The sequence below is a fragment of the Canis lupus genome, chromosome 20, assembly GCF_048164855.1.
Source record: "Canis lupus baileyi chromosome 20, mCanLup2.hap1, whole genome shotgun sequence".
In the NCBI taxonomy this organism is placed as follows: Eukaryota; Metazoa; Chordata; class Mammalia; order Carnivora; family Canidae; genus Canis; species Canis lupus.
This window is the reverse complement of record NC_132857.1, coordinates 42935491-42959543: the sequence shown is the minus strand read 5'-3', so window position 1 is coordinate 42959543 and position 24053 is coordinate 42935491. Positions and strand designations below refer to the sequence as shown.

The window sequence follows — 24053 nt, the reverse complement described above, 5'->3', positions numbered from 1 at the left end:
GTAGATATGCAAAACTTTATCATTTAGTTTATCTCTGTTCACTGTATTCTATTCAAAAGGGAGCATCACTAAGATATATATAAACTCTATAATGTTTTGATCACACCCACAGACTTGAACAGCTAATACTCCTACAGCATGCATTGGTTTAATTATAGGCTTTTATAGGTGGTAATTTGTAAAATACAATTTAAGGTCCCCCTAAAAATCCCTCATCTTTTTCCTTAGTCTAAAAATCTTCTTGCATTTGTCAATCAGCTATTTTCTTAGAACAATTATCAGATGCAAACGTAGCCATGTTGAGCATGTAAAATCACTCTTCATAAATGGACTAAGAACTTTTCCCTTGAAATCAGTAGGCTTAAAATTTTTTTGATGCAGTGTATATTCATCAGGATTCTTAGTTGCAGCGATGCCTGGGTAGCTCAATGGTTGAGCATCTGCCTTTGGCTCAGGGTCTGACCCCAGGGTCCTGGGATCAAATCCCACATTGGGTTCCCCACAGGGAGCCTGCTTCTCCCTCTGCCTATGTCTCTGCCTCTGTCTCTGTGTCTCTCATGAATAAATAAATAGCATCTTTAAAAAAAGGATTCTTAGTTGCAGATAACAGACTCTACTTTAGTTGAGCTAGAAATGTAGTCTTAAAAAAAATCTTAGCCCACAGACCATTGAAAAGCCAAAGGAGAACAGACTCTAAGTTTGATTGTCAGGAAGAATTCTGGTAACTATCTCAAAACTGGCTACTCACCCCCAAATCATGCTGCTCTGCTACAACAAGGATGTTGCTCCCACATCAATTTTGGGAACTCATCCCTCTGCTGAGAAACATCAGCAAATATGACTCTATCTTATCTTTTTTCATGTAACTCATGTGAATCTGTCTCTCAAGCTGGCTTTCTGAACTCCAGTGGCAAAGGACACTGGAAAATGTAGTTTAAAAAAATCTGTGTTGAGATTCATGATTTAGGAAACTATAAAAATGTGGACAGGATTTCAAAATATTTTGAACTTTGATATGCAACAATTTAAACAATAAGCAGAAAACACAGGAAAGTAAGATTCTCCTAGAGACAATAATTTTTATTCACTGAATGAATTAGATGGGACCAATTTTCAGTTTTCATTTTAATAATGGCTTAATGCTAATAAATTAATGATCATTTTCCCACTTTGAATATCATTTTCACCTCTTTTGTGAAATTATGTTTCTGGCTATATTTAAAGGTTGCCTCTTAGTTTCTTTCTCTCTACTGTAACATTTTCTGGCCGAGTTACTTTATCTCTTCTTATGTGGAAATGTGCACTCAGGAGCAAGGGTTTCACTTTTACATGTGACCATGCATCATCTCTTCTGGCCCACAGGGTAGGCTCAGAGGCTCCCATGACCATTCACACTATTCAAGAGACAAAACAGAGTACATTTATATGTTCCCAGCTGCTTTCAGAGTCAGCACGTTCTATGATCCTTTTCCACTTCATTTAGGACCAACAATTAGGATGGGACCATTAGCTTTTAACAATTCCCACAAACGCAGGAATTTCTTATACTTGCCTACAATATCTTTGTTTCTTGGTTTGAAAAAGAAATCAACCAATTAACATACTATTGAAACACATTAAATTTGCTTAAAAACATTCTGGGTTTATTAGTTCTCAATAATTGTAAAAGTCGTAAAAGTACATTCTTAAGAATGTTCACATTCTTGTGTTCACATGAATATACTCTGCACAGTTTTCCAACTCCCACAGCAAACTACTAACTTAGCCTTTGTTTAGAATACCTTTTTCCCTGACAGTTTCATTATTAGAAATGTATGCTGTATCATGTTTTTCTTACTTTAATGTGTCAGCTAGGTTTTGCACTCAAAGATGACTACAAAGACATTATGAAAATATCCATCTTCCAAAAAAAAAAAAAATCCACCTTCTTTTCTAGTATGAGAGTGGCCCTGAGCATATCACACAACCTCATGCTTATCAGTTTGTCTATAAAATGAAAGGCTTAGATCAGATGATCTCTAAGTTCCTTCCAGCTGTGTAATCCCAAGCCTCTCATTTTGTCCTGATAGTGTGGTGGTAGGATCTTTGAAAAAAAATTTTAAATATATGGACCATTCCAGGGAAACCTCATTTTCAGAGATGTGCTCCTTGCTACTTTATTAGAAAACATGCAATCATGTTGTCATATTTGGAAAACATCAGGAAAACCAAAGGTATATTATTATTATTATTATTATTATTATTATTATTATTATTATTCAGTAACTTTGCCAAGATCTCCCATGAGGAACAGAGGAGAGACGTAGGTTCAGATCTCTCTGATTCATACCTCTCTTTTATCTTCTCTTTTTTACTTCTTCCCTAGCATTCCCTCAGTGGGGCTGATTAAAACCATAACTCCTCTAGGCATAGGGAGATTCACTAAATGGCCCTGAGAAATACATAGATAGGACTGAAAACTGGGATAAGTAGAGGGTTATTTTGGAAGGATATACCTCTGTGCTCCCACAACACCATGTGTACACTTTATCACAGTGTTTAACTTGATATACTCTTTTTTTTTTTTTTTTTATGATAGTCACACACAGAGAGAGAGGCAGAGACACAGGCAGAGGGAGAAGCAGGCTCCATACAGGGAGCCCGACGTGGGACTCGATCCCGGGTCTCCAGGATCGCGCCCTGGGCCAAAGGCAGGCGCCAAACCGCTGCGCCACCCAGGGATCCCCTACTCTTTGTTTTCTTATTTGTTGTCTTTACTAAAGTCATAGTTGCACTTATTTATTTCTGTATCTTCAGCACGAAGAGTTAGGCTTGGCATATACTTTTAAAATATTATTTATTTATTTATTCATGACAGAGAGAGAGAGAGAGAGAGAAAGAGAGGCAGAGACACAGGCAGAGGGAGAAGCAGGCTCCATGCAGGGAGCCTGACATGGGACTCGATGTTGGGTCTCCAGGATCACGCCCTGGGCTAAAGGCGGTGCTAAACCGCTGAGCCACCCAGGCTGCCCCACACTAGCTTTGTAAATGTGGAATTAACACCTTATATTGTAAGCAAGCATTGATTCTACAAGCTGGAACTTTCTGTCTTAAGGGTTATACTGGGATTCATTCCATGGAATCAGTTAGGAGTTGACAAAAATTCATATACAAGCAAGTTCCCATGGGCAACATAAATTATCTCATTTAAAGTTCACAACGAGGGCAGCCCCAGTGGCTCAGCAGTTTAGCGCCGCCTTCAGCCCAGGGTGTGATCTTGGAGACGTTGGATCAAGTCCCATGTCAGGCTCCCTGCATGGAGCCTGCTTCTCCCTCTGTCTGTCTGTCTGTCTGTCTCTCCTTTCTGTGTCTCTAATGAATAAATAAATGAAATCTTAAAAAAAAAAACCCACCCCATTTACAAAAAAAATGAAGTTCACAATGGTTCTGTGAAGTAGGTGTCACTTGTAGTACAACTTGTAGTTGTACTTTACAAAAGGAGACTTTGTTTTCTCCATCCAGAGAGAAAACATTGCTCATCATAAAACTTTGTTTTATACCTGGATAGTTTTGTTACGCCTTTTTTTTTTTTTTTTTTTTTACTTTTTAAGCACTTATTTAGGATCTATCAAATGCTAGAGAGATCGCTAAACCTAAGTCCCAGGTTAATATACATTCTGTAAATATTTTTCAGTTTTTATTTAAATTCCAGTTAGTTAACATACATGTAATATTAGTTTCCGGTGTATAACATAGTGATTCAACAATTCTGTGTATTACTCATCATGGTAAGTGTAGTCTTTTATCCCCTTCACCTGTTTCATCCAACCTCCCATCCACCTCCCCTCTGGTAACTATCTGTTTGTTCTCTATAGTTAAGAGTCTTGTTTTTTGGTTTGCCTCTCTTTCTCTTTTTTCCCTTTGTTTTGTTTCTTAAATTCCACATATGAGTGAAATCATATGGTATTTGTCTTTCTCTGACTCACTCAGCATTATTCTCTGTAGATCTATCAATGTTGTTACAAATGGCAAGATATCATTCTTTTTTATGGCTGAGTAACATTCCATTGTATATATATACACCACATCTTTACCCATTCATCTATCAGTGGGCACATAGGTTTCTTTCATAATTTGGGTATTATCAATAATGCTGCAATAAACATAGGAGGTGCATATGTCTTTTTGAATAGTCTTTTGAATAGTTTTTGTAGTCTTTGGGTAACTACCCACTGGTGTAATTACTGCATCATAAGGTAGTTCTATTTTTAATTTTTTGAGGAAACTCCATACTGTTTCCAACAGTGCGAGAAGTTTCCTTTTTCTCCACACCCTCGCCAACACATGCTTCTTATGTTTTTGATTTTGGCCATTCTGACCGGTATGAAGTGATATCTCATTGTGGTTTTGATATGCATTTCCCTGATGATCAGTGATGTTGAACGTTTCATGTATCTGTTAGCCATTTGTACGTCTTGTCTGTTCAAGTCTTCTGCCCATTTTAAATTGGATTCTTTGCCTTTTGGTGTTGAGTTGTATAAATTCTTTATATATTTTGAATACTAATCCTTTATCAGATATATCATTTGCAAATATTTTCTCTCATTCACTAAGTTGTTTTTTAGTTTTGTTGTTTCCTTTGCTATGTAGTTTTTTGTTTTCGTGCAGTTCTAATAGTTTATTTTTGCTTTTGTTCCCTTTGCCTCAAGAGACATATCTAGAAAAATGTTGCTATGGCTACAGTCAGAGATAGTACCACCTGTGCTCTCTTCTAGGATTTTTATGGTTTCAGGTTTCACATCTAGGTCCTTAATTTGTTTTGAGTTCATTTTTATGTATGGTGTAAGGAAGCGGTCCAGTTTCATTCTTTTGCATGTCTTTTCCCAACTCTATTTGTTGAAGAGACTGTCTTTTTTCCCCCATTGCATATTCTTGCCTCCTTTGTCATAGATTGACCAAGGGATTGTGGGTTTATTTCTGGACCTTCTCTTCTATTCCACATTCTGCAATTATTAAAACTCAGCTAAATAACCAGAAATAAAACACTCAGTCCCGAGTTGCCACTCGAATTCATTACTTTCTTCTTTTTATGATTGTCATGTGTTTCTATAGGTGTTGAGATTATTGTTACTTTTCCAAGAGATGTCAGTTATCCCCAAGAAATGAACCAAGAAGATTTACAAGAAAACAGGTAAGGAATATTCTTTGAAAGGCTAGACTGAAATTTAAGTATGAAGTGGTACTTGTGTAGTAACCTACATTTTTGGTAATTTGCCCTCCAGAAAACATTCTAAAGCAGAGGTTGTGATAAATATTATTGTGGCAAGAGCCAGATAATTTTAGGCTTTATGGATCATATGGTTTCTGTTGCAATGATTCATTTCTGCAATAGTAGCTTGAATGCAGTCATAGACAATATGAAAACAAATAGGTATGGCTGTGGTCCAATAAAACTATGAAAACAGACTGAAGGCTGGATTGGCCCATGGGTCATAGTTTCCTGACCCTGAAGCAGTGCCACTTAATGTATGATTCTGCAGTCCTTTGGTTACCAGTCCTTGATGAAGTCAGGACAGAATAAAAAATGTAAACATTTAAAAAGTTGTATTACAATTTGACAAAGTAATTTTAGGTTCACTGATCTAATAATGAAAAAATTCAGGTTTGTTTTCATGGTCTTGGTTTTTTGTTTTATTCTTATAGTAATTCCCACTCTTATTACAAAAGTTTCATTTCACAATGGATTGGAAAATTTAAAAACTGGTCCTTTATGAAGGATAGTCTGAGAAGTTCTGGACTGGTTAATATCTTTAGAGAAGGAAAAGAGTGGATCCTTGTATGCCTGCAGTTTGCCTCTCTGATTTCTCTGCTCAAGGAAATAGGGACTGGGGAAACTAAAGTGTGGAGTGCAGAAGGCAAATGAAGTGGGGAACGAGTTGGAGGGTGGAGAGTCTTGTCCTTTCAAGAATACAGTTCTTCCACTCACCAGCACCATTTGGAAATAGTTCTCCAATTTTCTGGTGATATCAGGCTGAACTGAGAAGTGAAGATCCAGAAGACAGGGTATGAGTTTTGAATGAAACTGTGTCCTCCTCCCCTTTTAGTCAGATAACACCAGTGCATGGAGAATGGGCACGAGCACATTCTGTTTCTCTCCCAAATGAAATTGAGATGGTGGACTTCCAGACAAAGATGCTGACCATGGGGCCTTTACTTCTGAAGAAAGAGGGAAGCTCCAAGGAGCTCTGTGATGAGAATGTGGGCTTTTTGTTGTCAAGACCTTGCTTAGAACCAAACATTTTCACATCTGTAGCCAGAGAAGATGTTCCTCACTTTCTGAAGGGACAGCAAAGAAAATCTGAAGGTGAGTTCATTTAACTATAGTGATCCCTTTATTTTTCTGCCAGCAAATTATTTGTCTCTATCATCTATCTATCTATCTATCTATCTATCTATCTATCTATCTATCTATCTATCATCTATCTATCATCTATCTTTCTATCATCTTTTTCTTGAATATTTGAAAAATTGTTACCATGAACTCATATTTAGTTGATGTTTACCTGTGGGAATTTTGGGGGCTTAAATGGAGGATGCCCTCCTCCAGGATTTGAACTTGCCACTCTCTCTGGCCCAAGAATTTTTTACTGATAGCAGCACTGGTGCCAGCATTTCCCTTTGGGGCAATGCTGTCTTTGATATTTGCTTACCACTGTCCAAACCAATTGGCCTAAGCCTTCGGGGACTAACTTGTAGTTCATCAAGGTGCATTCATTGGTTTATTGCAGTAAGAGAGATCGCATAGTAGAGAAACTGGCAGGGTAGGGTTTTTAGAAGGGTGCGTTTCCAATAGCTTCCTAAGAAAAAGTGCATGAAGTATATTAATGATAGTTTTTCATTTTCTATGTTTCTTTTGAACTCTTTTCTTTCTACTTGTTTTGTTCTCTGTATTTTCACATTAGAGGCTTTTTCTTACACATCCATTATTCCTTGGTTATTTCTATTTCTTGGCACTAAAAAGTGCTGTGTGCCCCAGGGTACTTGTTCAATGGGCAGTGAGAGAGACCTGAATGGTTGAGTGAGGGATTCCCCAACTGTCAGAGTGCATAGATAGGCCTTTCTCTTGGTTAGTTTTTCCTAGATAGGGATAACCCAAGCCCTTGACTATGGGTTGAAAGACTGGGACTCAGCTGTCAGTATGCATGCTTCCACTTAATCCTTTTATTTTCACTCCAACACCTTGTTTCTGCTCTCAGCTATACCTAGCTCCTTAGCATTTTGTCCCAGACTCTCCAGAAAGTAAACTTTGAGCCATCGGCCAGGAACAGAGAAGAGCACCTCCTGATTAGTGGGGCAGAACAGGGAATCTGGGGACTAGTCATCCTCACCTTCAGAGGTTGCTGGTATCTTCAATTCCTGCTCCTTTCTGGAGTTCTTATTTCTTGTTGAGTTCCCTCCCTCCCCCGCCCCCCCCCCCCGACACTGAACAGAACAGAGAAGGCTGACAATTAATTATTACTCATCCATAAAGCTTTCACTATCTAAAATTTTGTTGACTTTACTCATTTGCTGTCTTATCCTCTGGGCTTTTGTGGTTGTTGTTGTTCTTATTTACTCCTTTTCCATTTCCTTTACTATCATTTTAGTGATGTTTGTGGGATGGAGAAAAGCTGGAACATTTGATCATTTGATCTTTTAACTAGATTTCTATACACATTGTAAAAGGTTTTCAACATGTATTGCCGAACTACCTACCGGCAAAATCTCACCTCAACACTCTCACCAGAAATGTTTGAGTGTTTTTCTACCTCATGTTATCCCTGACCAACATTGGACAATATTTATCCAAATATTCAGAAGGGTTTTTTCTTTTTTAAATCAGTTTATACATATGCACCAATTATACATTATATTCAGTTGTATTTCTGGTATTAACTTGTAGCATTGTCTCAAGTATATGTTTGTGATTTCCTTCTCTTTAACAGGGAAACTTCAACCTCTATATGATGACCTCTCAGAGGGCAAGGATTTTGTCTTTGTTGCTCACAACTACATTGCTATCTTCTGGGATGGTATCGATTACTTATTAGGCACTCAATAAATATTTGTTGAACAAATGCATAAAGAATTGGGGGAGGTGGTTTTGCTAGCTTGTGGTTAAGGGGAATGTTCAAAACCCTTCTATTGGTACAAAAAAAAAACAAAAACAAAAACAAAAAACCCTTCTATTGGTATCCTTTTCTTAGGTACCATTTTTCACCTGCCAATGTCTTCTTTATCTGTGTTACATCTTAAAGAGGTCTGTTTCTAAGTCAAATTTCAAAATGGCAGCCAAAATGGTGGCCAAAATGATCTGCTCTATTTTTTTACCTTCAACGCACTAAATAAAGGGGATGGGAGGGAAATTTCACATAAAATCTCCAGGTCTCTGGCTTCTCTTGACAACTGGAGAATCTAACAGTACTAGATAATCCATCTGGAATGAACAGCATCACTTGGAACCGTGTACTGAATGTCTCTTTAGTTGGCATACAATTTCATCTCATCACTGTCCCTGTCTCATTTCATCCATTTATGTGACCTGCTTTGATGCTGGACACATGGGAGCTTTTGGTGTCAATGTCAAGCTGTGGTGGTGGGTGGGGCTTTAGGGACCATTCTGACTTTTTGGTAAAAGGACAGCAACTAGGTTTACACTACCTAGTAAATTCCATCTATGATCTCTACCCCATGTTTAAGTTCAAACAACTGTTAAAAGGCAATTTTTGTATGGTGGTCCAGGCTTTATGAGCTAAAAAAGCACTAGGAAACTAGGCTAAAAGATGACTGACTGATAAACATGTCTTGGGAATTAGAGTTAGTGTATTGCTCCGGAGAGATTCAGACATTTATTTCCTCAGGAGCTGTTTGCCTACATTCTAGGATAATAAAACCCAGAGATACATTTTCCCTTTCTCCTGGAGACATTTGCTTACTTTTCATAGTAAAGATCTCTGTTTCTTGGGAGAGAAAGATAGGTCAAAGTACCAATCACTCTGTATAAGTTCTGAGTCATAGGGTTCATTTCTGTGGTGCTTCCCCACAGTAAACATCTGGTGCTCATTGTGTTGCAATGTGGAATTGGGATGTGGGAAGCTGGTGCTATGATGCTTTGTAATAAATTCTCTGTTCTCTGATCCAAAAAGCTTGCATTTCCTACCAGAATATAAATAAAGACATAAACATAAATAAAAGTATAATTATTAATATTAATGTAAATATAAATATACAGACATAAACATATATATAAATGCTTTATATATATACATATATATAATATGCATTTACAGTTAACCCTTGAACAATGTGGGAGTTGGGGACACTGACGTAGAAAATCCATGTATAATTTCTGATTCCCCAAAAACTTAACTACTAATAGTCTACTGTAAATTGGAAGCCTAATCAATAACATAAATAGCCAAGTAATACATATTTTGTATGTGTATTATATACTGTATTTTGACAATAAGGTGAGCTAGAGAAAAGAAAGGTTGTTTTTTTTTTTGAAAGATTTAATTTATTTATTCATGAGAGACACTCACAGAGATAGGCAGAGACACAGGCCGAGGGAGAAGCAGGCTCCATGTAGGGAGCCCAGCGTGGGACTCGATCCTGGGTCTCCAGGATCACACCATGGGCTGCAGGAGGCACTAAACCGCTGCACCACTGGGGCTCCCCAAAAGAAAATGTTATTAGGAAAATTATAAGAGGCGCGTGAGTGGGTTCAGTCAGTCAAGCATCCAACTCTTGGTTTCAGATCAGGTCATGATCTCCGGATCATGGGATTAAGCCCCATATCAGGTTCTATGCTGATCACAGAGTCTGCTTGAGATTCTTTCCTTCTCCCTCCCCTTCTGTCCCTCCTTCTGCCCTCTCGCTTTCTAAAATAAATAAATAAATAAAATCATGTTTAAAAGAATAAGGAAAATATATTTACAGTAGTGTATTGTATTTATCAAAAAAAAGTTCACATATAAGTGTACCCATCCAGTTCAAACCCATGTTGTTCAAGGGTCTACTGTATATAAAATACAACATTATATATAAAACCATGTCCCCTTCCAGTGGTGGTAGCTTTAAGTGTTTTGTAATCATTCCATGCCCACCTTCATATGGATCACAACTTGAAAAACTCTTAATTTCAACTTTTCCTCAAACCTTAGCAACAAGATTACTCCATTTCCAACTCTGGCTTAAGACTTTCTGTGTTCGCTCTATTACTAAGAATATCTAATTATTTTATTTTTTCTTGTTATAGAGTTTTCTATTTCTGATATGAACTACAGTAGCCGAAGAATTGAGGTAAGATTAGTTTTAGCATTTCTGACTTAAGATTTGAAACCAAAGAACTGCTGTTAGAGACAAACTCTATCAAAGACCTCAAACCAAAATCCTCGACGACTATAGCTTGGAAAACAACAACTCACAGATAGTTTGTAGACGTGAAGAACTACTGGGAGAGGTATACTTTGCCATGTACATTTCTTTTTTTTTTTTTTTTTTTTTTTGCCATGTACATTTCTTTCCTGGGGTGGTTTCTGTTCTTTACATAATGAGGTGATTGACTCTTTTAGACATATTTTAATTTGTCTTCTTTTAACATGCCTAGAAATTAGATGAATTTTTTGTTCAGTGGTAGAAAGATTTTCCTAATTGTCTAGTTTGTAAGTACAGTTTTTGGAAAGATCCTTGTGACTTTCTCAACTGCCAGCCTCTTCTCTGTCCCATGAGCCTTTGAGAAAGTGCATAGGTACTGCTTAGTGTTGTAAAAGGAGTTTATTGGCCTTAAAAACAAATAACAGCTGCTACGAGGGAAATGTTTAAGCCCTGGAGAATCTGTCTTTTTTCTGATGTTATGTTTAAGTGATGGAAGAAGACCATCTAGACAATAAAAGTGGAGGATTACATTGCATTTTACCTACTTCTAATGCCTAAGTCTCTAGTGTCAGTTTCCTTTCCCTTTCTTCTTACACAGAGGTGGCAATACAATGAAAATTAAACGTATAGGTCTTGATTGCCACGCATGATCCATGCCTATAAATATCCTAATATAATTAGGTACCAAATCTGGGAAAAGAAAGCCACAATGGAAAGTTAGTTTGTAGCTTAATAACCACAAAGCTGATTTTTATATATTGGGTTATACTGACCTCTAGAGGTTGCTGATAGTAAAAAACTGAGTTTATTGAAAAATAGTTGGAGCACAAAGAAGTAAAAACCATTCAGGGTTGCTAACTTTCAAGTGTAACTTGTGATACGTTTATAAGGCCCTCTCAACAAAACAATTCAGCAAAATATTAAGGAGTAGTTGTGCTCCAGATACAAAATCTGAGTTAGTATGCAACCTAATGATCATTGTTAAAGTAACTGTAAGAAGTTTTTTTATTGTTGGTTTGCTTTAGAGAGAGAGAGAGAGAGAGAGAAACATGAGCAGGGGAGGAGACCAGCAGAGGGAGAGGGAGAAAGAGAATCCCAGGTAGGCTCCAGGCCTAATGTGAAGCCCAACACAGGGATCGATCTCACAACCCTGAGATCATGACCTGAGCTGAAATCAAAAGTCACTTGATTAAGTTCACACTTAACCAACTGAACCACCCAGGTGCCTCTGTAACAGAAATGTTAAGCAGTTCTAAGCTGATCTAAAAAATCTTAGATCAGTTCTATTGAAAGGAAAAGGAAAAGAGAAAAGAAATAAAATTTCTCATCTTAAAATGTTCATGTTTACATGGGGTGCCTGAGTGACTCAGTTGGTTAAGTGTCAGACTCTTGTTTTCAGCTCATGTCACAGCCTCAGGCTCCTGGAATGGAACACCCCACATCCGACTCCACATTCAGTGAGGAGTCTTCTTCTCTCCCTCTCTCTCTTTGCCCCTTTCCCCACTCGCTCTCTCTTTCTATCTCAGATAAATAAATATTTTTTTAAAATTTTTAATGTTTACATTATAGGGTCCTTATTTTATTTTTTCCTTATTTTATTTTAAATACATGAACACGAATCTGTATAGCTATAATAATCTTGGTTTTTATTTTTTATTTATTTTAAAAAATATTTTATTTTTAAGTAATCTCTGCACCCAATGTGGGGTTTGAACTCACCATCCTGAGATCAGGAGTTGTATGCTTCACCAACTGAACCATTCGGGCACCACCAATAATCTTGGTTTTTGGAAATATTGTTTTACCAAAAATACGAGGAATAAGCTTTTAGTTTTTAAAATTGGGATCTCTAGGATAGCCTTGTAAAGGCTTCCTGAAAGAGAATCTTAGAATCTCTCTGGATTGCTTTAAACCAGTTAATATGATACGCATGTTCATTAGCCTTTTTTCTTTCCCTGTAGTTTCCTCTGCCACCATTGTCACTTTTGTCCATGAAACCTGGTCTTCAGACTATCCCTCCAAATCACAAAGATCAAAAAGAGAAAGAAAGAAATATTCCAGACTTCGTATCCTTCTTACCTAAGCTCTCAGAGCCCAGAAGTCGATCTGAGGAGTTTAGACCATCAAATAAGCAGCAGGAAGCTCCATTTAAGGTGTTTGTGGATCAGACTCTCAGGTCCTCTGACAGCTCTATTTGGTCCAGAAACATGTGCTCTTTTTGGGAGGCTAACCATCACAGACCACACATGGAGACGGAAGAGAACAGAAAATCTAAAGAAACAGAAGGAAGTGACAAAATTGCAATCTGTCACTTCGAAAAAGGACAATCTTTGGTGTCCTTTGAGAATTGTAAGGAAAGCAGTTTTCCTACAGATAGGGAAGTGGACATTGACTGCCCTGGTCATGAAATGAGAAAAGCAGAAGAGAATTCTCAACATTTTTTGTCAGGAAAGAAAGAGAGGTTAGTAGCTAGAAACTGTAAACAAGACTATGCAGTTGGATGTACCATGCCAATCAAGTTCCAAGAAGCCCAGCATTCAGAAATAATCCTAAACCAGGATGAAGAGACAAGAAATGATAAGGCTGATTCAAAAAGTGCTTCAGTACATAAAAGTGAAGCAATTGAGCCAAAGCATATTTTAGAAGGGCATACTGCACTTAAGAGTTTGTCCAACGTAGTCCCTGACGGCCCCACTGAAAAGGTCCCACAAGATCACAGAGGCACGGAGACAAACATAAAAGTATCAGTAGCAGACGCAATCAAACCAGAAATGAATGGGATGGTGCCTCTTATCCACATCACTTTCCCTGGACATGGAACTCCCAAGGAACTGTCAATAGCCAAACCAAGCCTCCCAAAAAGAAAGGGCACTCTTCATAACAACAATAGCTTCAACATACTCGCACACCAAGAAAATGACAGGCATAAGATGAAAACCCACAGAAATAAGCTGGATTCGAAGACAAAGACCAGTAACAGGACACCCCAGAATTTCATGATTTCCATCGAAGGTTCCATTAAGCCTACCATGCATAAAACCAGCATAAAAACTCAAGCTTTCCCTGCTCTGGAGCTTGTTGACCCCAGACCTCGGCAATCACCCAAGTTTCAAAGAAGAATGCCACAGATAGAAAAGAAGCAATCAACTTACCGGGCTCTGAAACCTAAAAAGCAGTCTTTTCCTTGCATCTGTAAGAATCCAGGAATAAAAAAGTCTTCTGTCCCTCTCTCTGCTCAACCAACAGAGCCAAGACTAAGTTGCTTAGATCTTAAGTATAGTGACATGTTCAAAGAGATCAATTCAACAGCTAATGGGCCTGGAATCTACGAAATGTTTGGGACTCCTGTTTATTGTCACATAAGAGAGGCTGAACGTCATGAGAACAAATATTATCAAGAGATATGCTCTGCTCCATCTGGCAGGTGTATTACCAATAAATGTCGATCTTCACACAGTGAGAGGAGCAGCAATAGCAGAACAAGATTTTCTCAGAAGAGACCACATATTAAACCTGCAAAGGCTTTGCTTGGCATCAAACAAAAGAACAAAAGTTTAATTTCTAAAGAAAAGGGTTACAAAGCTGTAGGTAGCAACCAAAAGGGCATTGAAAATGGTGATGGTATTTCAGATCCAGAGTGGCAGATAAAGTCTTCAGCAAATGACTTTCTCTCTTCCAGTGATGAAGGTCAGCCCATGAACTTGGCTCTGCCTTGTGAGCGGTCCACTGAACAGAGTGAATTCCTTCCTGTTTCACATTTGTCCACTGTTGAAGAAGTTTCTATGGAAGAGTCTGCTGATGAAGAAGACATTTCTAACAATCAAATACTTGCCACGAGCCTCAGAGATCTGCATAAACTTGAAGAGCTGCATCACCAGACGTCATTTATCCTTTCAGAAAACAGCTGGGCAGTGCCCAGCGAGAAGAGTTCCAACAAACATATACTGCAAGAAAAACAGAATACAGCATCTCTTGGTAAAATAAGTGCCAACCAAATTTTAACTAATGATATAGGGTTTGAAAGTGTTTTAGAGAAGTCTGAAACACTTATGAGTTTCTCTTTCCAAGAGAAACAACAGAGTGCATCTTCCCAAGCATATCAACATTGGGCAGATTCTTTGGATGATGATAGTTTAGCTAATGAGTCAATTACATATCAGTCATTTGGACAAACTTTAAATGATGCAAATTCAATTTCACAAGAAACTCTAGATTCCGTAAAGAATGAAGAATTGACAGATGAACTATTAGGATGCCTAGCTGCAGAACTATTAGCTCTTGATGAGAGAGATAAGACCTCTCACCAAATAATGGCAAATGAAACAGATCCTGAAAACCTAAATCTTGTCTTCAGTAGGAGAGGAAAAACCACTCAAGAATTGAGCAGAGAGACAACAAATGTTAAAATACAGGTTGGTATGACTAGGATCAGTGATTCATTGGGGCAGGAAGAGACCTCAGAGACAGTCTAGTTCAAACTCCTTATTTTCAAATGAGGAATCAGAAACCCTAAGCAAGGGCAGCCCCAGTGGCGCTGCGGTTTAGCCTCCCAAAAAGAAAGGGCACTCCAGGTCCTGGAGACCCTGGATCAAGTCCCACGTCAGGCTCTCTGCATGGAGCCTGCTTCTCCCTCTGCCTGTGTCTCTGCCTCTCTCTCTTTCTCTGTGTCTCTATGAATAAATAAGTAAATAATCTTAAAAAAAAAAAAAAAAGAAACCCTAAGCAAGTAAATAGTTTTGTCAAGGTCTCACTGTTTGGTTGCAAGTTTGGAATCCATGTCCCCTGATTGTCAGGCTAAGATGTTTTCATTATGCCATCTTACTTCTGGGATTCAGCTAGCCCAACACTGCAATGGCATCACTTTGGGTACATTAATATAGCAAAATTATTTATTTAAAATAGGTCAATATTTTATTCAGTGAAGATGTTTTGAATCAACAAATAGTGGAGAGAGAAATATGGGTGAAACATTGCTCTAGGTGGTGTATGAGATAGAAAGAAATGAACATAGCCCCAGAAGTAGCTCACTAATTCCAAAAAAGATTTGAAGTCATGAAATATGAAAACTTTAACACAGAAACATTATTGATGTCAGCTATGTTCCTGGCACTGGGCTTAGAACTAGAGACACCGTGGGGTACAAGACTTAGCCATTGCTCTCAAGAAAGATAAGCAACAATGCTGAAAAAATTTTTAAAAAAGATTGTTTCTCATAGGAATGGGGGTGGGGACAAAGAATATTAGCATATCATTGGGTTTTGTCTGTTTCAATTCTCACTGAATTACATGAGCCTCCAGAAACAGTAGGTTTAGCTGAAATGTTATTTATTGAGCATTGACTCAGGTTATATCACATGTCAGGATCAGGAACAATTATTTTAGATAGTTGGTCAAAAGACACTCAAGGTCAATAGTTATATTATAGTTGGTTTATTGAGAACTTACCATGTAGGAGCAAGACATGTTATAATGTCTTCTTTATATCCTTCAAAATAGCTCTAGACATAAATACTAAAGGTAATAACAAGTCGCCATTTTGAAGATGAGAAAATTGAGGCTTAGAAAGTTAACACAGTGGGTGAGTGGTGGGGCCAGGCATTCTGAATCCAGTGAGATTATTCCTGAAATGCCAGCTCCACCTTCATGGTGAACTTGGTTTCTGCTGGGGGTAGACAGTGATTCAGGAAGGCCTCCAGGCTTGGGTAGGAAATGGGGATATGTGGTGCATACACCTGTGTGTCTGAGATGAGTCTGCCACTCTACCATTTCAATTTTTTTTAAAGATTTATTTATTAGGACCCCTGGGTGGCTCAGCCAGGTAAGCATCTTCCTTCAGCTCTGGTCATGATCCTGGGGTCCTGGGGTCAAGTCCCACATTGGGCTCCTTGCTCAGCAGGAAACTGATTCTTCCCTGCCTTCTATTCCTCCTGCTTGTGTGTGCTCCCCCCGCCTTCTGACAAATAAATAAAATCTTAAAAAAAAAAAAAAGATTTATTTATCTAAGAGAGACCAAGCATGCATGGTAGGGGGAGTAAATCTTCAAGCAGATTCCCTGCTGAGCACAGAGTCTGACTTGGGACTTGATGCCACAACCATGAGATCATGACCCATGAGGTCATGACCTGAGCCAAAACCAATAGTTGGTTGCTCAACTGATTGAGCCATCCAGGTACCTTACCATTCTGCCATTTTATTTTTTTAAAAGATTTTTTTATTTATTCATGAAGACAGAGAGAGAGAGAGAGGCAGAGACATAGGCAGAGGGAGAAGCGGACTCCTTACAGGAAGCCCGATGTGGGACTAGATCCCAGGACCCCAGGATCATGCCCTGAGCCAAAGGCAGAAGCTTAACCACTGATCCACCCAGGTGTTCCTCACTCTGCCATTTTAAATTTAAACAAAGCTAACAAGCTAGGAAATATCAGTAGCCCGTAACCCCATCCTATAATGCTGGAGTCAAAACTGACTTTCGCAGCCTTTTCCTTCCCAAGCAGTCCTTAAATTTAGTTTGGATAGAAACATAAAAGATGGGAAGGAGGAACCCAAATGGCCTTTTCATTCATGAAGAAGGTAAGTTTGCAAGAAAGTCTTGCTCCTGATGGACTTCACCATGCCTCTGTGTCACCATCATTTATTTTTTAAGAACTTGTAGAGAAGACCAAAAGAAAGCATTTTTTTTAGTGTGATTAACCCATTGGAAAACATGGTCTAAATTCTACAAAGAGATTCTTGTTCTCTGACCTCTAAGGTAGGGCTTCTCAAAGTTTACTGTGATTGCAATCATTTGTGTATAAATGTGTATTTAAGTGTATGCATATAGGTTTATATGTATATGTGTGTGTTTGAGTGCATGTTTGTATTGTGAAAATAATTGAAGAACAGACAAAGGCTATTCAGAGCTCACTATGGTAAAAGAGTCAGCCTCCATCACTTGTGTTTGGCAGAGACTCAAAGGCAAGCAGAGGAGCGGGAAACCCTTTTAGAGGTAAAAAAGGCAGGGTTCAGTAGGCCCTGATTGGAGGCTTTTGGCATGAGGAAACTGTAGGTGGTCTAATAAGCAGCATCCTATATAACTAGTTAGGGGTCCCTATTTGGCTTTCTCTAATTGGTCCCAAGTTAGAAGAAAGGAAGACTACTTTCCAGCTCTCCCCTCCATCCTAATAATTCAGAGTTTAATGGTGACTTTTGTTTCATTATCACAGAAATATAGTAATGGGTTCAGGATATACAATAAGGAGGAGAAATTTCTCAACTCAAACGAAAAGAAGATATTTTCTGAGAATAGTTTAAAGAATGAAGAATCTATCCTGTGGACTAAGGGCGAGATCCTTGGGAAGGGAGCCTATGGCACAGTAAGTTAAATGCGAAACATGATGAAACCCCAAATCCCCACTGCTCCTTGACCCACCTTTTCCTCCCTAATCTTCTTGTGCCCTCCCACCCTGTATACTGTTTTATTTGGAACTCTTTCAGTTGGGAGTAACAGGAAACCCAACACAAACTGGCGTGGGGGAAAGGATGCTCATTGGTTTATGTAACTGAAGGATCTGAAGTAGGTGTAGTTCTAGGCACAGCTGATTTCAGGGGTCAAACAGTGTCACTAGGGTCTGGCCAGTCTGTATCTCTCCTAATGGGTCTCATTCTCAGGGTCTATGTGGTGGGACAATAGCCGTTGTATTTCTACCCTCTCATTCTCCTGGATCCAAGACCAGTGGAGAGATGTTTCATTGTTCAGGATGTTCCCAGATGTTGGAAGAATCATTCCTGAGTGGCAAAAACATAAGATGTTCTTTACATTTTTTGAATCGCATGAAAGACTATCTAAAGTCCTAGCACGTTAGATAGTACTTACAAAGACTGGGAAAAGGAAGACCAATCCCCAGATAAAACAGGTTATGTTTCTAGCTGGGGACATATCAGCGAGAAGCTGGAAAGACATAAAACCACTAAAGATACCTGCCAAATTGCCCCGGGACCTGTCTTCCTCTATTTCCTTAGAGATTTAGCACCAAAATAGGCATTTCACTTACTTGGAGAGGAGTTTTCCAGTGTAGTCATGTAGGTATCTATGAGGTAAGAATTATTACCTCAGTTTTATAGATGAGAAAAATTGAAGTCAAAAAGATTGTACAACTCGCCCAAAGTTCCATAGCTGGGGAATGGTGAAGCCAAGATTCTAACCAATCCAGGCCACTTGACTCCAAGCCATTATGATATCCATTCACCACGCTGCTCATCCCCATTTTGGCTTCACTGAAACACTGAATTTGCTTAAGTACTTTGCATTTAGGTGGGGATGTGTCAACTTAGAAAAGGACAAGGGTTTGGGAGGAGAAGGGAAAAACAAGCATCACCTGAGGCATTTTGTGAAGAAGTTGTATCATTTATATTTAATAAAAAGGTCTGCTTCTAGGTATATTGTGGTCTCACTAGCCAAGGACAGCTAATAGCTGTAAAACAGGTGGCTTTGGATACCTCTGATAAATTAGCTACTGAAAAAGAATACCGGAAACTGCAGGAAGAAGTAGATTTGCTCAAAGCACTGAAACATGTCAACATTGTGGCCTATTTGGGGACGTGCTTGGAAGAGAACATTGTAAGCATTTTCATGGAGTTTGTTCCTGGTGGCTCAATTTCTAGTATTATAAATCGTTTTGGGCCATTGCTTGAGATGGTGTTCTGTAAATATACAAGACAAATTCTGCAAGGTGTTGCTTATCTCCATGAGAACTGTGTGGTGCATCGAGACATCAAAGGAAATAATGTTATGCTCATGCCAACCGGAATAATAAAGCTAATTGACTTTGGCTGTGCCAAGCGCTTGGCCTGGGCTGGTTTAAATGGCACCCACAGTGACATGCTTAAGTCCATGCATGGGACTCCATATTGGATGGCCCCGGAAGTCATCAATGAGTCTGGCTACGGAAGGAAGTCGGACATCTGGAGCATTGGCTGCACCGTGTTTGAGATGGCCACAGGGAAGCCTCCACTGGCTTCCATGGACAGGATGGCAGCCATGTTTTACATTGGAGCACACAGAGGGCTAATGCCTCCATTGCCAGAACACTTCTCAGAAAACGCAGTGGACTTTGTGCGTGTGTGCCTAACCAGGTAAGAAAACAACACAGGAATGTGGAGAAATCCCCAGAGATTCCAAGATTGCTGACATTGCCCCCCTACAATTTACGGCCCACAAAAAAAATCAAGCAGGGAGTGATTTTGTACCGAAAGGAATTAGCCACATTGGGTGATTGTGGGCCTCACTGCATCAGGGGATAGGGGTAATGCCTCAAGTAGCAAGTGTCTCAATTAAATGATTTATCAGGGAGAGACAAATGATTTATCAGGGTGTGTGAACAATGCTAAAGATCCACTTACTTATGAGACGTCTTCCCAGGGGCTGGTCATGGTACAATGATATCCCTGTGCTTAGGTTCCCCTGTCCTCTCAGCGAACCAATGTTCTCACCTCCTTCCTAAAACCGACCCTTGGAAAGTATGTGAGAAATTCATCCATATTGAGAGATTGATATGAATTGACTGATTGATGATGACTGTCAGATTTAATGTATCAGTCCCCCCCAGAAATGCTTGCATTTAAAATGAGGGGAAACATTTGAGCCTTTGAGCCAAAGGAACAAATCTCTGAAGCATTTCATGCATCAAGTGAGGGGAATAATCAGGGAAGTAGAAAAGTAGCAGAAAGTTGCCTGTTTTTTTTCTGTTTTGTTGCTCCCTACTATCTATGGAATAAAATTTTGGATAAAATGTTAGAAGGGATTTTAGAGATTGCCCACTTGTGTGGTTTTCAAACGTTTCTTAGCTCATGTGAATTTTTTAAAAAGATTATTTATTTATTTATTTAAGAGAGTAAGTGAGAGAGAGTGCACAAGCTGGAGGGAGAGGCAGAGAGAGAAGCAGACTCCCTGCTGAACAGGGAGCCCAATGTAGGGCTTGATCCCAGGACACTGGGATCATGACCTGTGCCGAAGGCAGATGCTTAACCGACTGAGCCACCTGGGCACCCCCATTTTTAATTTTTTAATTTTTATTTTATTTTTTAAAGATTTTATTTATTTATTCATTCACGAGAAACACACACAGAGAGAGGCAGAGACACAGGCAGAGAGAGAAGCAGGCTCCATACAGGGAGCCCGACGTGGGGCTCGATCCTGGGTCTTCAAGATCACACCCTGGGCTGTAGGGTGAGCTTAACTGCCGAGCCACCAGGGCTGCCCCACCCCCATTTTTAAAAGTAGACTTCATGCTCAGCACGGAACCCAATGTGAGGCTTGCACTCACAACCCTGAGATCAAGAGCTGAGCTGAGATTAAGAGTCAGATACTTAACTGACTGAGCCATCCAGGTGCCCCCCCCATATGAAATTTTAATTCAAAGAATAAAACATAAGAGCAGAGATGGCTCTGGTTAGAGTATGTGTGTGCGTGTGTGTATGGTGAGGGAGAGCTGAAATGTAGGGGGGAAGCCAGAGTCCACCCACCAGGCCTCTATCTAGTGAGGCTCAGCATTTAGTTGTACATACAGGATGAGGAAGGCTTTCTTGCTTTTGAAGAAGTGTGCGTCCTTATCCCTGGATAAAAAATTCTAGTGCTCCAGGTTTCAGCAAGCATACATGGCGGCCTCCAATTCCCAGAATGGATTCATTTTTAGTGTCTTACTGAATCTCAAAACCCACAGTTCTCCCTGCCTGCTGACAAATGTGCCTCTCTCTTTCAGACTCGGTCTCTTTCTCCCAGCATGTGTAGCAGAGTGTGCTGGTTGATTTCAGGGGGTTGCACAGGATGAGGCCGAAATGCGTACTCCGTGCTCCAGTTCTGGGCATCCCTAGGTGTTCCAGCAAGGATTCTGTGTACAGAGCCTCAGGCACAGAGTGGCTTCTTGTTCCCTGCAGAAACGTCTCACAAGGGGATCCCTGGGTGGCGCAGCGGTTTGGCGCCTGCCTTTGGCCCAGGGCATGATCCTGGAGACCCGGGATCGAATCCCACGTCAGGCTCCTGGTGCATGGAGCCTGCTTCTCCCTCTGCCTGTGTCTCTGCCTCTCTCTGTGACTATCATAAAAAAAAAAAAAAACACGTCTTATAAGACATAGGAATGTTAGAACTATCATATGAACCACTACTAGTTTTGGAATCAGTCTTAGCTCTTAAGACTACTATAGTGGCTTTGTTCTGAATTGAACAATTATCTGTTACTGACCCACAGGAACTACATGCTATTTTCCTTTCAAGTTGTCATTACTCTCTCTCACACATACACAGCTTTAAAGAGAAAGGCTGAAATCTTTTTTATGGCTCTCCTTTTGAACCACTGTTTCATAAACTAACCAATAAACAAGTCACACCACTAATGATCAATTAATAGAGTTGTTGTGAGGGTTAATGTAAATTGCTTAGCAGAGTATGGGGCACATAATTAGGGCTCCATAGTTAATAATATTAATACATCCTACCTAATTAGCATCATATATAAGCATAAAATTACCTCTTGAAACAACAGCAAAGACCCTAAAGACTCTAGAATCTTGCCTTATGACAATATTCTTTGGAGGTGTGGATAGTCAGAAATAAAGTGAGGGAAGGCACTCACTCCTAAATATTCAGAAATGCAGATGACTTACCAGGAATAAGGACTGAACAGAACAGAAATGAATTTTGAGGAACAATAGGAAGTATGAATGGGGATACTCCTATGGGCAGGTTGAAAGTTCTGGGAAGTTAGGCCAAGGAGGTTAGTTTTGTTACAATAGGCAGTAAAGAGCAGGAGATTGCAAAGAATTTGGGGCAGATAACGCTGTAAAGAAAATGGCCTTTGGAAAAGTAGGTCCAAAAGCAGCGTACCGGACTTCAAATGGAGGCTGCTTGAGACTAGAACGCTGTGCAGAAATCCAGAGCTTGGACTTTGATGGTGGTGGAAGCAGTGGGACTGTAAAGAGAAGGGTTCCAAAATATTCCAGGGGAGGGGGAATCAGGACTTGGTGATGGGGCAATGATAGGACTGCATGATTTTGAGTATGGATAATGGAAGAAATAGCAAGTTGCGAAAGAGGAGCAGGGGAGGGAATTGAAAGAAGGCCTGCCATTAAAGTAAACGTTCAAAGCTGTGAATTGGAGCTCAGAAAAGCAAATGAGATTGGAGGCACATCTTTAGAAATCAGAAGGTCAATAGTCATGGATGTGAACAATTTAAGAGGGCTGAAGAAAAGGTTTTTGAAAATGCCCAGGGGAGAAGTAACAACACAAGTCCAGCACATGGTTGAAGAAGGGAGTTGTCCCAAGGCAGGAGAAGAACTAAGAAGTCTCCTCTAAGTCTATGCAAATTGTTTCGAAAGGGGGTGGTGGTGAATGCTTCAAATGCTACTACAGAGATGACAAGGAGGATGAACTCATTACATTTGGTAATGAGAAGATTGCGTTTTTTTTTTAATATTTTATTTATTCATTCAATTTCTTTTTTTTTTTCTTTCTTTCTTTCTTTCTTTCTTCTTTCTTTCTTCTTTTCTTTTTTTCTTTTCTTTTTTTTTTTTTTTAAGATTTCTATTTGAGAGAGTGAGCGCACACACAAGAAGGGAAAGTGGAGGGGCAGAGGGAGAGGGAGAAGCTGGGATCAAAACCTGAGCCTAAATCAAGTCAGTTGCTTAACCAATGGAGCCACCCAGGTGCCCCTCTACTTCTGTTTTTAAAGTTGGCGTTTTGAGTCAAGTAGACCCAGCTGGGAGGCACTTGTGGGGTACTGTTTCTAAATTGTTTTTCCCTTCTTAGGGACCAGCATGAGCGACCTTCTGCTGCCCAGCTCCTGAAGCATTCCTTCTTGACAAGAAGTCACTGAACATACATCAACTTTTCTTTCCAGTTTCCTTTAGAGGCACTTTGTGATTGCTTCATTGTGGGAATGATGGTTAAGGGACTGTTGTTTTCCTAACGTTAAGTCAACTCAACCCAGTTTAACCAGATCCTGCAGTGTCACTAACTAAAAAAGTTTGTTACATACTAGCCTCCTCAAGCTTCAGGCATGGTTACTCACATATATGAAAAAAATTTGTCTTCAACAGTAACAACAAAAAAACCTATTCCAGTGTTTACAGCTTTGACTGTCCAGGAATCACAATCTCTGTTGCTTTATAGGACTGTAGCCTTTATTTTTGGACTGTCAATTAAGGTCCTTACTTTGAAATAAATTGTAAAAACAAGAAAACTGTATTTTGTTTTGCTTGGTGGGTAAAGACTTTAATTCTTGAAAAGGAAACTAGAAGAAGGGGAGAAGCTTAAAACTAGAGAGAGGCTATATGGTTTACTTTGGCTGCAATCTTTGCAGACTACAGGCCCCTCAGTCAACAGGAAGAGCTAAGGGCCTTGACATCTCATTTTCAGAGGGTCCCCTAACTCCTCCTAAGTCTCCACCTACAAGAAGCTGTACTAATCAAGGTAGTTCCATGCACCTTAGGCTGCTTTCCTAGAAACTTATAGTATGACTTGGAGACCTCACTTATTTGCAGGGTAGAACATGGCACACCTAGAACTAGCTGAACCTAAGCCAGCTAGTAGGGCAAAAGCAAGATCTGATAAAGGGGAGTGGGTTGGCATATAAACATTTCAGGGCACTTCGCTCATTTCATCTGAATGAAGGACATTCCCACTGAGG

The 24053-nt window shown here is 39.5% G+C and overlaps 1 protein-coding gene across 1 annotated transcript; it reads left to right on the top strand.

Annotated features, from left to right (window-relative positions):
- The first annotated feature begins 4860 nt into the window (after positions 1-4860).
- MAP3K19 (mitogen-activated protein kinase kinase kinase 19) lies at positions 4861-23600 on the top strand. The gene is made up of 7 exons (XM_072789007.1): positions 4861-5170; positions 6084-6343; positions 10277-10320; positions 12357-14807; positions 17598-17747; positions 18809-19506; positions 23174-23600. The coding sequence occupies exons 1-7, from the start codon at positions 5142-5144 to the stop codon at positions 23238-23240; spliced, it is 3699 nt and encodes a 1232-aa protein (XP_072645108.1). The 5' UTR covers positions 4861-5141; the 3' UTR covers positions 23241-23600.
- The last annotated feature ends 453 nt before the right edge of the window (positions 23601-24053 follow it).

What these genes read in the sequence shown, in the direction of transcription:
- MAP3K19 (XM_072789007.1), top strand. Translation starts at nt 5,142, where the DNA reads ATGAACCAAGAAGATTTACAAGAAAACAG. An exon ending in CAACAAATGTTAAAATACAG is followed by an intron (nt 14,808 to 17,597) that starts GTTGGTATGACT and finishes TCATTATCACAG; the next exon opens with AAATATAGTAATGGGTTCAG. An exon ending in GGAAGGGAGCCTATGGCACA is followed by an intron (nt 17,748 to 18,808) that starts GTAAGTTAAATG and finishes GTCTGCTTCTAG; the next exon opens with GTATATTGTGGTCTCACTAG.